This window comes from Mobula hypostoma, chromosome 11, assembly GCF_963921235.1.
Source record: "Mobula hypostoma chromosome 11, sMobHyp1.1, whole genome shotgun sequence".
NCBI classification, from domain to species: domain Eukaryota; kingdom Metazoa; phylum Chordata; class Chondrichthyes; order Myliobatiformes; family Myliobatidae; genus Mobula; species Mobula hypostoma.
The window spans coordinates 4,592,241-4,605,649 of record NC_086107.1 but is presented as its reverse complement, the minus strand read 5'-3'; the positions used below and the strand labels follow the sequence as shown (position 1 = coordinate 4,605,649).

The 13,409-nt window shown below is 45.1% G+C and overlaps 1 protein-coding gene across 2 annotated transcripts in view; it reads left to right on the top strand.

The window, feature by feature from the left end:
* Positions 1 to 13,409, top strand: part of LOC134353563 (liprin-beta-2-like) — a 263,694-nt gene that overhangs the window by 82,236 nt on the left and 168,049 nt on the right. For both annotated transcript variants that reach the window (XM_063061604.1, XM_063061608.1), the window contains exon 3: positions 3,873 to 4,087. In XM_063061604.1, the coding sequence (XP_062917674.1) occupies positions 3,873 to 4,087 (215 nt within the window). The remainder of the gene's footprint in view (positions 1 to 3,872; positions 4,088 to 13,409) is intronic.

The following is a 13,409-nucleotide window of genomic DNA, read 5'->3' as shown; positions in this document are numbered from 1 at the left end:
ATCAGTATGTTTTGAAGTACGTATAATAAATAAAGCTAATCTCTTCAAATCACCTCTGCACTTTGGGCTTAATGGAATCTTTTCTACAGAGGGGTGAACTAATCTACTCGATAATCCAAATGCATTGGGTCAGTGGGCATGGTGACTCCTCACAAAACTCCACATGTCCCTGTTTTGGCCGTTATGTAAATGCAGCACTGAATGTTTGCAGACATCCCACCTCTCCCGGGAGTTCCGGGAGTCTCCCACATATCGACAGTGGCTCCCTGATGCCCGCAAGTTGTATGCAATATCCCGGAAATAGATTTTTTAAGAGAGGGAGAGGGAGAGGAAAAAAAAAAAGAAAGAAAATGAATGAATCCTGCTTGAAATCTCTTTGTGCTAAGTAGACCTATCAGTTTTCTCTGTGGGCAGGTTTTACGGTTGACCTCTCTCTCTCTCTCTTCCATATTCCATTAGTTCAATTACTGCCATCTGTAATGATGCTGAAATCATCCAAACGACTATCGGTTATGAAGTACAAAAGCCTGGCGAAGAAATTCCCAAGGCTGGAGGTGACAACCTGACTACACGAGGCTGTCCTACAGGGGCGGGGTGCGTTGGCGTCTTAAAGGGGATTAGATCGGGGTTTAAATTGGAGTGAAATTCCAAAATCGTCCGCTAAGACATCTTTTAAAAAATGCACTCGCAGCAAGCAAATTCTTCAGATTTTTTTTTTCCCTGAAACACTTCCACTTACAGGTACATCGAAGCCCACGATGGGCTGGGTTTAAGCGCAGCTTTTTCAAAAGAAAAGAAAAATTTAATAAATACCAGGCCCCCACCGAGGTGTCATCATTAGGACAGCAAACTCTTTACCTGTGCTCTGCACTTCATATGCATTTTGAATTACACTTTATTAAATAATATGGTAATATATTGTTTTATGTGGTGTGTGTGATATATGTATTGTGGCTACACCGTGGTCCGGACAGAGGTGGTTTCGTTTGTGGACAATCAGCCAGATGACAATAAACTTGAACTTGAAGATACAGAACTTCTAAATCACTCACTTAAAATCCCCCATTTCGATATAAGAAAGTAAGTTCTGATCCCGACTATTCGTCGTCGTCGTGGCTATCCCTCGAAGTCGAGGATGATGGCCTTCCATAATGTTGTTGATATTGATCTATAAGAAGTGGCCTACAGAGCGAAGAGCCTGTGCGTGTATTTGTTTAACGTGTACTTGATGTTGCACTCCAAGAAGCACACAATACTTCACAAATCAACCAACTGATTCCAATGGCATGGAAACCACGACGATTGGAGCTGATGGATTTGTTGTAACCTTCATCCGCCTGTTCCACCGTTGAGGACTTGGTTGGATTGTTCTTTGTCAGGGACCTCACCCTCGACCTTATCGCCATGGGTGACCCTACCAGGAGCATAGCTCCAGACGGCATCGCTCTCGGGATCACAGGACCACACAAGCTTCTCCACCACGACAAGGTGACGATCCATGGAGAAATCCTGACTCTGTGTGTGTGTGTGTGTCCAAGTTTGAGACTACAGACATGTATGCGATTGGACATTGTCTGAATGGTCGTTAAGTGGCGCACACCAGTAATAATGATACACCTTATGCTTTTATTTCTTTTAGGGACCACAACATATTAGGGAGGCTAAGCACAGGGAAGGCTGCTCAAGTATTTCACAGTTCTTTTCAGCAGAAAACCAAAGTCTGACAGAGAAGGTCACTAGAGCTGAGGTGTACTTTACATCTTTCATCGTTGAGTATAACCTGCCATTCCAGGTGTGTAAGCACACAGGCAAGCTATTCAGGAAAATGTTTCCTGATTCAGAAATAGCAAAAAACTATGCCTGCTCATCAACCAAGACAGCAGCTATTGTGAACTTGGCACATTAAGGCAGAATTCAGAAGTCAGCTGTCTCACAGAACACTTCTGAATCTGATGTCTTGCAAAATTAACAAATTCATTGACACAGACTGCTATGAGGTTGAGACTTCCTGTTGAAACCTCCCTGAAATGAGTTTTTGCAGGATGGGATGTCTGTGTTTGGCAGATATGGGAATAGAATATCGAGTGAGTGCATTGTTCAGACCAAAGGCCCTTTAACACCAAAGTTCAGTTTCCATCACTGCTCAACATCTCGCCTGCAAAGATCTGAGTATGGCTATCAGGGAGTTCTTGACAATGAAAGCTCTTGGCCTGTCATCCACGAGACGGCCTGTGCCAGTTGTAACGTGGAATACACTCTGAGCAACCGCGGTGGTGATTGCTTGAACAGGACGCGGCTTCCAGGGGCAATTCATACACAACACTGGCATCTAGTGGTCAGATTAGTAACTACAGCTCTTGCTGATTACACTCATTCTCTCTGCATTACTCATTCAGTTTCTCTCTCCACCACTTCTCTCTCACTCACACTCTCTCTCTCTCTCTCTCTCTCACCCCCCTTGCGCTCCCCTCTCCCCTCCCCCCACCCCCTTCTCTCCCCCACCCCCCTCTCTCCCCCATCTCGACCACCCCCTCATCAACCACCCATCCCCCTCTCCTCCCCCCCCCCAGAACTGCACGCAATACTCCAAATTAGGCCTCGCCCATGTATTGTACAACTTGACCATAACATCCCAATTCCTGTGCTCAATACTTTGATCTATGATGGGCAACATTCCAGAAGGTGCCTTTATGCCTTTATGAATGTATCAGCAAGAGAGATGAGGCTGAGTACAGGGCTACGGCAGGAAACTTTGTCACATGGTGTGAGCAGAATTATCTGCAGCGTAATGTGAAAGAGACTAAGGAGCTGGTGGTAGACCTGAGGAGGGCTAAGGTACCGGTGACCCCTGTTTCCATCCAGGGGGTCAGTGTGGACATGGTGGAGGATTACAAATATCTGGGGATGCAAATTGACAATAAACTGGACTGGTCAAAGAACACTGAGGCTGTCTACAAGAAGGGTCAGAGCCGTCTCTATTTCCTGAGGAGACTGAGGTCCTTCAACATCTGCCGGACGATGCTGAGGATGTTCTACGAGTCTGTGGTGGCCAGTGCTATCATGTTTGCTGTTGTGTGCTGGGGCAGCAGGCTGAGGGTAGCAGACACCAACAGAATCAACAAACTCATTCGTAAGGCCAGTGATGTTGTGGGGATGGAACTGGACTCACTGACGGTGGTGTCTGAAAAGAGGATGCTGTCTAAGTTGCATGCCATCTTGAACAATGTCTCCTATCCACTACATAATGTACTGGTTGGGCACAGGAGTACATTCAGCCAGAGACTCGTTCCACCGAGATGCAGCACAGAGCGTCATAGGAAGTCATTCCTGCCTGTGGCCATCAAACTTTACAACTCCTCCCTTGGAGGGTCAGACACCCTGAGCCAATAGGCTGGTCCTGGACTTATTTCCTGGCATAATTTACATATTACTATTTAACTATTTATGGTTTTATTACTATTTATTATTTATGGTGCAACTAACAAAAATCCAATTTCCCCAGGGATCAATAAAGTATGACTATGATGGGGAAGGGTGTCTAACTGGAATGGTTGATCGGATTGACTGCCTGGGGGAAGAAACTTTTAAGACGGTATGATGATTTTTTGTTTTAATAGCCCTGTGCACTTTCCAAAAGGGAACATTTGAGAAAAGCAGTTTGCAGGGTGGGTAGTGTCTGCAGTGATTTTCTGGCCTACTGCTTTGTCCTGGGCACATACAAGTCCTGCAGCGTTGGTAGATTGCAGCCATGATGGTTGCTGCTGACCTGACAGATTGCAGTAGTTTTCCTATACTGTGAGAGGATGCTGCACCGCACCAGACACTAATAGCTTGGTATCCCAAGGTGAAAGTGCTTGTCCTTTATTCCGCAGGTTCAAAAGCAGCAGCAGAGTACTCCAACGGGACGTACGACATCAGCTCGCCAATCCCACCCACCTACCTGAGGTCATTGCAGGTTCTACAGCTGGTGGAAGACCTGCGGATGGGGCTGGAAATGCTGGGGAGCGAACAGGAGAGAGACGAGGTTCGGAATCAGATCCCCACGGCCACACTACAGGCAGTGGCTAACTGGCTGGATAAGGTCTCTGTAAGTAACAGTACAGTGGTGCGATCATTCGAGTCGGCTGTCATGGTCTCCTAAGGGTTTGTTTCTTGGTGGATCTTCAGGTAGCTGTGGAGGCCGATCCAGCTGCCTTACTAGAGAGAGCCTGTGTGTGACTCTGTTTAACGTGAGGAGGCTAATACACAGGCAGCCACTGCAAGGTCATTGACAGATCAGGGTCGGTCTCGACTGGATTTGAGCGGAAGTTGACTGGGGACCCTTCACAGCTGCAGCCTTCCTCCATCTTCACTGCCGCTGTGATGTGTCACTATCTTCTGCCAGCACGTTGGATCGTTCCTTGTCTGGAACCTCCCCTTTGACCTTACCGCCATGGGTGATCTGACCAGGAGCGAAGCGCCACCTGGCTGAATTCCAGACAGCGTCACTCTCAGAATCTCAGGGAGCCTCAAGCTCCTCCACGACATGCTGATGATCCTCAGAGATGCTGTGGACACACAAGCGCTGCTTAAAATGGATGCCAGGTAGCTGGCATACAGCTTGGCACAGTGGGAGCAGCTCCTGGGCCTCATACCTCCAGCGACCGCGGGTTCAATGCTAACCTTGGGCACTGTCAGTGTGGAGTTTTCATGCTCATATCACAACTGTGTGGGTTCCTTTCCCCCACCCCTGGCGTTGTGGTTGCTCCCCCCACGTCCCAAAGGCATGCGGGCCCTGTAACTTGCTCTCGTTGTGTAAGATGCGAGATAGAATCTGGGGGCAAGTGATGGGAATGTGGAGAGGGGTAAGGAATAAAATTGGGATTAGCAAAACTAGATGACTGATGTTTGGTGTGGACAAGTTATCGTAGGGTCATGCAGAACAGAAAGAGGCCCTTCAGCCCATCTAATCCATGCCAACCAAGATACCCCATCCATTTTCTTGCATTTGGCCTACATCTTCAGACCAGCGGTTCCCAACCTGTGCACCGTGGACCCCTAAGTTAATTTTAGGGGTCTATAGCATTAAAAAAAAGTTGGGACCCCCTGCTCTAAATCTTCCTTGTCCATCTACCTGCCTACCAGTGTTCCTTCTAATTTTTTTTATAGCTGCACAGACCAACCATAGCCCTGAGCAGTAATTTTTACACAGTCTGAAAACTGCACGGCACTTTAAGTGTTTTTTGTAATATGCATACTATCAATATTTAATCTGAAAATTGAAAAATTACATACTTTTAATTTTATTTATTAAATAAAAGTGAATAAGAATAAGGAACCTTGGTTCTCAAGGGATATTGGAACTCTGATAAAGAAGAAGAGAGCGATATATGACATGTATAGGAAACAAGGAGCAAATAAGGTGCTTGAGTATTAAAAAGTGCAAAAACAACTTAAAGAAATCAGGAGGGCAAAAGGAGACCTGCGTTTGTTTTGGCAGTCAAGGTGAAGGATAATCCAAAGAGCTTCTACAGGTATATTAAGAGCAAAAGGATAGTAAGGGATAAAATTCATCCTCTTGAAGATCAGAGTGGTCGGCTATGTATGGAACCAAAAGAAATGGGGGAGATCTCAAACGGCTTTTTTTGCGTCTGTATTTACTAAGGAAACTGGCATGGAGTCAATGGCAATAAGGCAAACAAGTAGTGAGGTCATGGAACCTACACAGATTGAAGAGGAGGAGGTGCTTGCTACCTTGAGGCAAGTCAGAGTAGATAAATCCCCAGGACCTGACAGGATATTCCCTTGGACCTTGAAGGAGACTAGTGTTGAAAATGCAGGGGCCCTGGCAGATATATTTAAAATGTTGGTATCTATGGGTGAGGTGCCGGGGGATTGGAGATTAGCTCATGTTGTTCCGCTATTTAAAAAAAGCTGTAAAAGTAATCTGGGAAATTATAGGCCGGTAAATTTGACATCGGTAGAAGGTAAATTATTGGAAGGAGTACTGAGAGATAGGATCTACAAGTATTTGGATAGACAGGGACTCATTAGGGAGAGTCAACATGGCTTTGTGCGTGGTAGGTCATGTTTAACCAATCTGTTAGTTTTTCGAGGAGGTTAACAGGAAAGTGGATGAAGGGAAGGTAGTGGACTACGTGGACTACACGGATTTCAGTAAGGCCTTTGACAAGGTCCCGCATGGGAGGTTAGTTAGGAAAATTCAGTCACTAGGTATACATGGAGAGGTGGTAAATTGGATTAGGCATTGGCTCGATGGAATAAGCTAGAGAGTGGCAGTGGAGGATTGCTTCTCTGAGTGGAGGCCTGTGACTAGTGGTGTGCCACAGGGATTAGTGCTGGGTCCATTGTTATTTGTCATCTATATCAATGATCTGGATGGTAAATTGGATCAGCAAATTTGCTGATGATACAAAGGCTGGAGGTGTAGTGGACAGTGAGGAAGGTTTTAAAAGCTTGCAGAGGGATTTGGACCAGCTGGAAAAATGGGCTGAAAAATGGCAGATGGAGTTTAACACAGACAAGTGTGAGGTATTGCACGTTGGAAGGACAAACCATGGTAGAGCATACAAGGTAAATGGTAGGACACTGCGGAGTGCAGTGGAACAGAGGGATCTGGGAATACAGATACAAAATTCCCTAAAAGTGGTGTCACAGGTAGATAGGGTCATAAAGAGAGCTTTTGGTACATTGGCCTTGATAAATCAAAGTATTGAGTATAAGAGCTGGAATGTTATGATGAAGTTGTATAAGGCATTGATGAAGCCGAATTTGGAGTATTGTGTGTAGTTTTGGTCACCAAATTACAGGAAGGATATAAATAAGGTTGAAAGAGTGCAGAGAAGGTTTACAAGGATGTTGCCGGGACTTGAGAAACTCAGTTACAGAGAAAGGTTGAATAGGTTAGGACTTTATTCCCTGGAGCGTAGAAGAATGAGGGGAGATTTGATAAAGGTATATAAAATTATGATGGGTATAGATAGAGTGAATGCAAGCAGGCTTTTTCCACTGAGGCAAGGGGAGAAAAAAACCAGAGGACATGGGTTTAGGATGAGGGGGGAAAAGTTTAAAGGGAACATTACGGAGGTGCTTCTTCACACAGAGAGTGGTGGGAGAGTGGAATGAGCTGCCAGACAAGGTGGTAAATGTGGGCTCACTTTTAACATTTAAGAAAAACTTAGACAGGTACATGGATGAGAGGTGTATGGAGGGATATGGTCCAGGTGCAGGTCAGTGGGACTAGGCAGAAAAATGGTTCAGCACAGCCAAGAAGGGCCAAAAGGCCTGTTTCTGTGCTGTAATGTTCTATGGTTCTATAATGATGGTTGGTTCTTCACTTGCAAAGATCAGGAGGGGAATATCTCCTTTGCTGTAGGACTTTTCTTCCTGCCTGTGCCGCGTAGATCTATAGTGGCGATCAGTGTGCGCAGACTAATTCCACTCTTTAGGTCGGGGGACGTTCCACAATGGCACAGTGAGCTGCAGCAACTACAAGGCTGTAGGTTGAGTATCGGAGTTTTCATTCTCCTAGACAGACTGACAAATCCCATCTACCTGGTTTGGAATCGGAGTTGTCCTTCTCCTAGACAGACTGTCTGGCAAGGCTGATGAGCCCAGCCTTGCCCACCCAGTATACTGCTGGATACTCGGCCGCGTCATCAGATAGTAAACTCAGTAAGAACAGGGACGCCACGTGAAGGCGTTGCTATGGGCACAGTCGTGTAGGAGAGGCCATATGCGAGTGACCTCCTGCGTAGCAAACCTAACAGTGATCCTACAGCTGGAAAAGAGAGGCTATGGGGGTGCTTCACCTTCCTTAAGTGAGCAGGACATCCAGCCCAAGCCTCACCCATCCCCTTTATTAATTGAAAGGTATAATAAAATGCATACAACAAAGAAAAATTGCATTAACATTATATAAAAGCGAATTCCAGCTGCACTACAACAAAGGCGAAGTGCTTTGGGTCATTTCAGTTACTGTGTGGCCGCGCACCCTCACAGCTTCGAGGGAACAGTGCTGTCCACATACCTTTTTAAATGTTGTTAATGTACCTGCCTCCAGCATTCATTCCATAAACAGACCACACTCTGGGTAAGGCAGTTTCCCCTCAGCTTTCTTATAAATCTCTCACCTGTTAAGTTAAACAGTTCCTGATTTCCTCAAATCCCCAACTCTGAGGGTGGGAGGGAACTGTGTGCACCCATCTATTAATCTACATCCAGCCTACAAAACCCCTCCCTTCCATGTACTATCCAAATTTCGCTGAAATGTTGAAATCGAGCCAGCTTCCACCACTTCTCCTGGCAGCTTGTCCCACATCCTCACCAACCTTTTCAGTGAAACCCGACGCAGACTGGGGAACCCCGCTTCGTCGAGCACCTCCGCTCCGTCGGCCACAAGAGACAGGATCTCCCGGTTGCCACCCACTTCAACTCTGCTTCCCATTCCCATTCGGATATGTCTTTTTTTTTCCAAAAATACTTTATTCAGAAATATTACAAAATAAAAATAATTACATACAAGAAAAGAAAACCATTCGTTGACTGTAAGTCCTTATTCAATACAGTTATTAACAATAAAAATTTTGCATTTACTCTCTGTTCATTTACAAATGAAAGATGTTTACAGTAAATCATGCATTTACTCTCAACCCTTGGTCAAGAGTTAAGACTTATTAACAATCAAAATTTTCAACAATAAAGGCAGGCAATGGCTCTAATACTTTCCCAAATTAACAATTCCACCCACTCCTTGGGCACCATGTTGATTATCTGTCCACACCGCTGATGAGGGTAGGTCTCCTCCCCACCCAACCTCTCCCCCTCCTACAGGTGATGAACGTTAAACATGGCCTCCTCTACTGCCATGATGAGGCTAAACTCAGGTTGGAGGAGCAACACCTCATATATCATCTAGGTAGTCTCCAGCCCCTTGGTATGAACATAGAATTCTTCAATTTCCGGTAATTCTCTCCCCCTCCCTATGTCACTCTGCCCTCTCCCCCAGCTGCCTACCACCTCCCTCATGGTTCTGCACCCTCCTACTACCCATTGTGTTTTCCCCTATTCCTTCTTCACCTTTCCTGCCTATCCCCTCCCTGCTTCCCCTCCCCCACCCCTTTATCTTTCCCCCTTACTTGTTTTTCACCTGGAACCTACCAGCCTTCTCCTTCCCACCCTCCCCCACCTTCTTTATAGAGCCTCTGCCCCTTCCCTCTACAGTCCTGATGAAGGGTTCCGGCCCGAAACATTGACTGATTGTTTCCACGGATGCTGCCTGACCTGCTGAGTTCCTCCAGCGTGTTGTGAGTGTTGCTTTGACCCCAGCATCTGCAGAGTATTTTGTGTTCAGTGAAGAAGTTCCCCTTCATGTTTCCTTAAATATTTCATGCTTAACCCATGATCTCCAGTTCTATTCACACCCAAGCTCAGTAGAAAAAGTTTGCTTTCAGTTAATTCACCACACTTCAGTTAATACCTGCTTGCAGATAATTTTGTATACCTCCATCGAATTTCCCCTCATTCTCCTACACTCTAAGGAATAAACTCCTAGTCTGGCCAGCTTTTCCCTATAACTTGGTGTCTCAACATCCTCATAAATCTACATTGCAATTTTTTCAGCTTTATAGCAGAGTGTTAAACACAGAGCATGAAATTCTGCAGAGACAAAGTGCTGGAGCAACTCACGGTCACAGGGAGAGCTTGCAAACTCCACACAGACAGCACAGGGCATTGAGTTCGAACCAGGGTCTCATACTGTGAGGCTGCCTCACTGTGGTATCCAATACTATTTTGGCTGAAAAGTGTTCTGAAGATGTGAACAGTGCTATTAAAATGCAGATCTGTTTAAAATATGAAATAACATGAGTCTCCAAGAACTGTTCCTCAGTATTTCATAGCAATGACGTGGAACAAAATCGTAGATCTCTACCAGCAATACAAATCTTCTTTAGATTTACTTCAAAAATGTTCCTTTCGTCTTGTGTAAATAATTGATGATTGGAAATTGATTGACAAATTAAGTACGAGTCTGCCATTTGGATAACTGTTGATTTGATGTGTGGTATGGGTGGATCTTTTAGAAGATTGGCATGCCAGGTGCCCAATCATGTGATGGGACATTTTACATGAGAGGTCAAAGTTAAGAGTGGAGTTTATTGTTTTCTGCACAAGACTATGTTTGCACAGGTGCAATGCAAAACTGACTTGCAGCAGCATCACAGGGACAGAGCATCGGATAAGCTTCATTCATAATAATTAAATGTAAACTCAATTTTACAATAAAGGACACAATTAGAACAAAAAAAGGTCCATTTTAATGCAAAGTGATCAAAATGGTCTTAGCATTGCTAGACTGTAGTGATTAAGGTTGTGCCAGTTGGTTCAAGAACTGTGTGGTTGAAGGAAAGTAGCTGTTCCTGAACCTGGTGTTGTGGTACTTGAAGCTTTTGTACCTCCTTCCCAATGGGAGCTGTGAGAAGATGATATGGCCTTGGACAGTGAGGGTCTTTGATGATGGATGTTGCTTTTTTGAGGCAGCACTCGATATAGATACTACTGATGGCAGGGAGGGTTGTGCATTTGATGTTTTGGGCAGAGCCCGCTAGTCTCTGCAGCTTTTTGTACTCCTCTACATTTGAATTGACATACCAGACCATGATGCAACCAGTCAGGAAGCTTTCAATGGTGCATCAGAAGTCCAGCCAGAATTGGTAACCTTGACAATGAGGTGGTTTCCCCTCCAATGCCTTGAACAAGGAGTTAACCACATTTATAAGTTCAAGGCCGAGTTCTGACTGGTTCTAGTTTATTTTGCTTAACATTCCTATTAACCTTCTGCTTACACTGAAACAAACCTGGAGATCCAGTTCCAGCTGACAAACCCTAATCTAGGAAGGAGAACGTCTCGAGTCATGGACCTTAACTTAAAGTTAAAGGAAACTTGTTATCAGAGTATGTGCATGCCACCATATATTACCCTGAGATTCATTTTCTTGCATGTATTTACATGAAAATGAAGAAATACAATAGAATTGATCAAAATCTATACATAAAGATTGGCAACTACCAATGTGCAAAACCTCCATCTCAACACTTGGATAGAGACGGGGCTTCCTTCAGAGGCTGTCCCCGGAGAGAAATCTCCCAGCTCACCAGCAAGGTTCAACCTTGTCAGGAAACCTTGGAACATGTTCTTCACCTCCATTCAGCTGATGGAGACTGTGGATGTAAGTCAAGCAAGGCTATTGGTTAAATACTTAGAGAGAAAAGTCATAAGACATAGGAACAGAATTAGACCATTTGACCCATTGAGTCTGCTCTGCCATACGATCATGGCTGATTTATTATCCCTCTCAAATCCATTCTCCTGCCTTCTCCCTGTAACCTTTGAAACCCTTACTAATAAAGAACCTATTAAATTCCACTTTAAGTATACCCAATGACTTGGCCTGCACAGCTGTCTGTAGCAATGAATTCCATGGATTCACCATGAGCTTTATGAAACCGAGGGGAATTGTACGGAACTGTTTCGAGTTCCTTACTTGAGCCATTATAGATGTTGTCTTGTATCCAGATCTGGGCATTTCACTTTAAGGAAAATGTCAAGACTTGAAAACAGTACAAAGGAGGTTTTACTAAGATGGAACCAAGATTCAAAGGTTTAATTAGAGAGATCAGTGAAAATTTCAGAGTTAGAATCAGGTTTAATATTAACAACAAATGTTGTGAAATGTGGCCAAGACCCTTCGTCAGGACTGAAACCTCGTCTGTACCTCTTCCTAGAGATGCTGCCTGGCCTGTTGCGTTCACCAGCAACCTTGATGTGTGTTGCTTGAATTTCCAGCATCTGCAGAATTCCTGTTGTTTGTTGTTGTTTGTTGTGAAATGTGTTGTTTTGCGGCAATACATAATACTATAAATTACAATAAGAAATACATTTTAAAGATTAAATTAAATAAGTAGAGCAGAAAGAGGAATAAAATGGTGAGGTAGTGTTCATGGGTTCGATGTCCATTCAGAAATCTGATGGCAGAGGGGAAGAAGCTGTTCTTGAATCACTGAGTGTGTCTCTTGGAGCTTCTGTCCCACCTCCCTGATGGTAGCAATGAGAAGAGGACATGTCCTGGGTGATGGGGGTTCTTTATAATGAATGCCACCTTTTTGAGGTGTTGCCTTTTGAAGATGTCCTTGATGCTGCAGAGCAAGGGTTCCCAACTTTAGGCCCACAGATCCCTCAGTTAATGGCAAGGCTCTACGGCATAAAGAGGGTTGGGAACCCCTGTTGGGGAGGGCTAATGTCCACGATGGAGCTGGCTGAGTTTGCAGCTTTTCCGCTTTTGCAGATCCGGTGCAGTGGTCTCTATATCCCTTCTGGCTCTAATTGCTTTGCAATGTGTTCTTATGGTCAGTGGAGCATTAATATCAGATATTAGGCACCAACTTTGAGCTTTGAAGTTATGTGTCTATCAGGGAGGGAAATCTCAGGAATGAGAGAAATCCCATATGTGTTGACAGCCTCTGTCCTGGGACAGAGAGAGGGTGGCTTGCGGTGAGGGTGAGAAAAAACCAAAGGGGCATTGACACAGTAGATGTGGTGAGGGTGTTTTCACTTCAGGCTGAAAGTGGAGCTGGTGGTTTATGATTTAAGATAAAGGGCCACCCGCTAAACTCTGAAGTAGTGTAGCGGTTAATGTTTTACAGTACCAGCAACCCAGGTTTAATTTCCACTGCTTGTCTGTAAGGGGTTTGTGCGCTGTCCCCGTGACTGAGTAGGTTTCCTCTGGGTCCTCTAGTTTCCTCCGGGTGCTCCGGTTTCCTCCCATACTCCAAAGACATATGGGTTCGGGCTGCTAAGTTGTGCGCAAGCTGTGTTGATGCTGAAAGTGTGGTGACACTTGCAGGCTTCTTTATTTTAAGCCTGTCACCCCTACTGGAGTGTAGGCCACCAAAAGCAGCTCGCCGGAGTTTTCTGGCCTGAGCCAGCCTTTCAAATCCGTGTGTAGCACATCCGTATGTTTTCCAGGTGAAGATCCTTCCTCTTCCAGGGACGAGGTCTTTGGAGCCTCTGGTGGCGTTTATGTGGCCCTGTGGTTTTGCAGGATGGGGTCGCTATCCCCATGCCCAACTCTCCTTTCGCAGTTGGGCTTGGGACCATCTGTGATGGAGTTGACACTGGCAGGCTGCCCCCATCATATCCTCAGAAGAAACCCACACGATTACAGGGGGAACATACAAACACTTTACAGACAGCGGTGGGAATCAAACCCCGATCTTTCGATTGCTGACTCTGTAATAGCAATACCCTAACCGCTATGTTACCATGCGGCCCAAATCAGTGCAAGGTGGAAGTCACTGAATTTTGAAATGCATACTATTCTCTTGAGCAACACAGACAGATTTATTTGTTC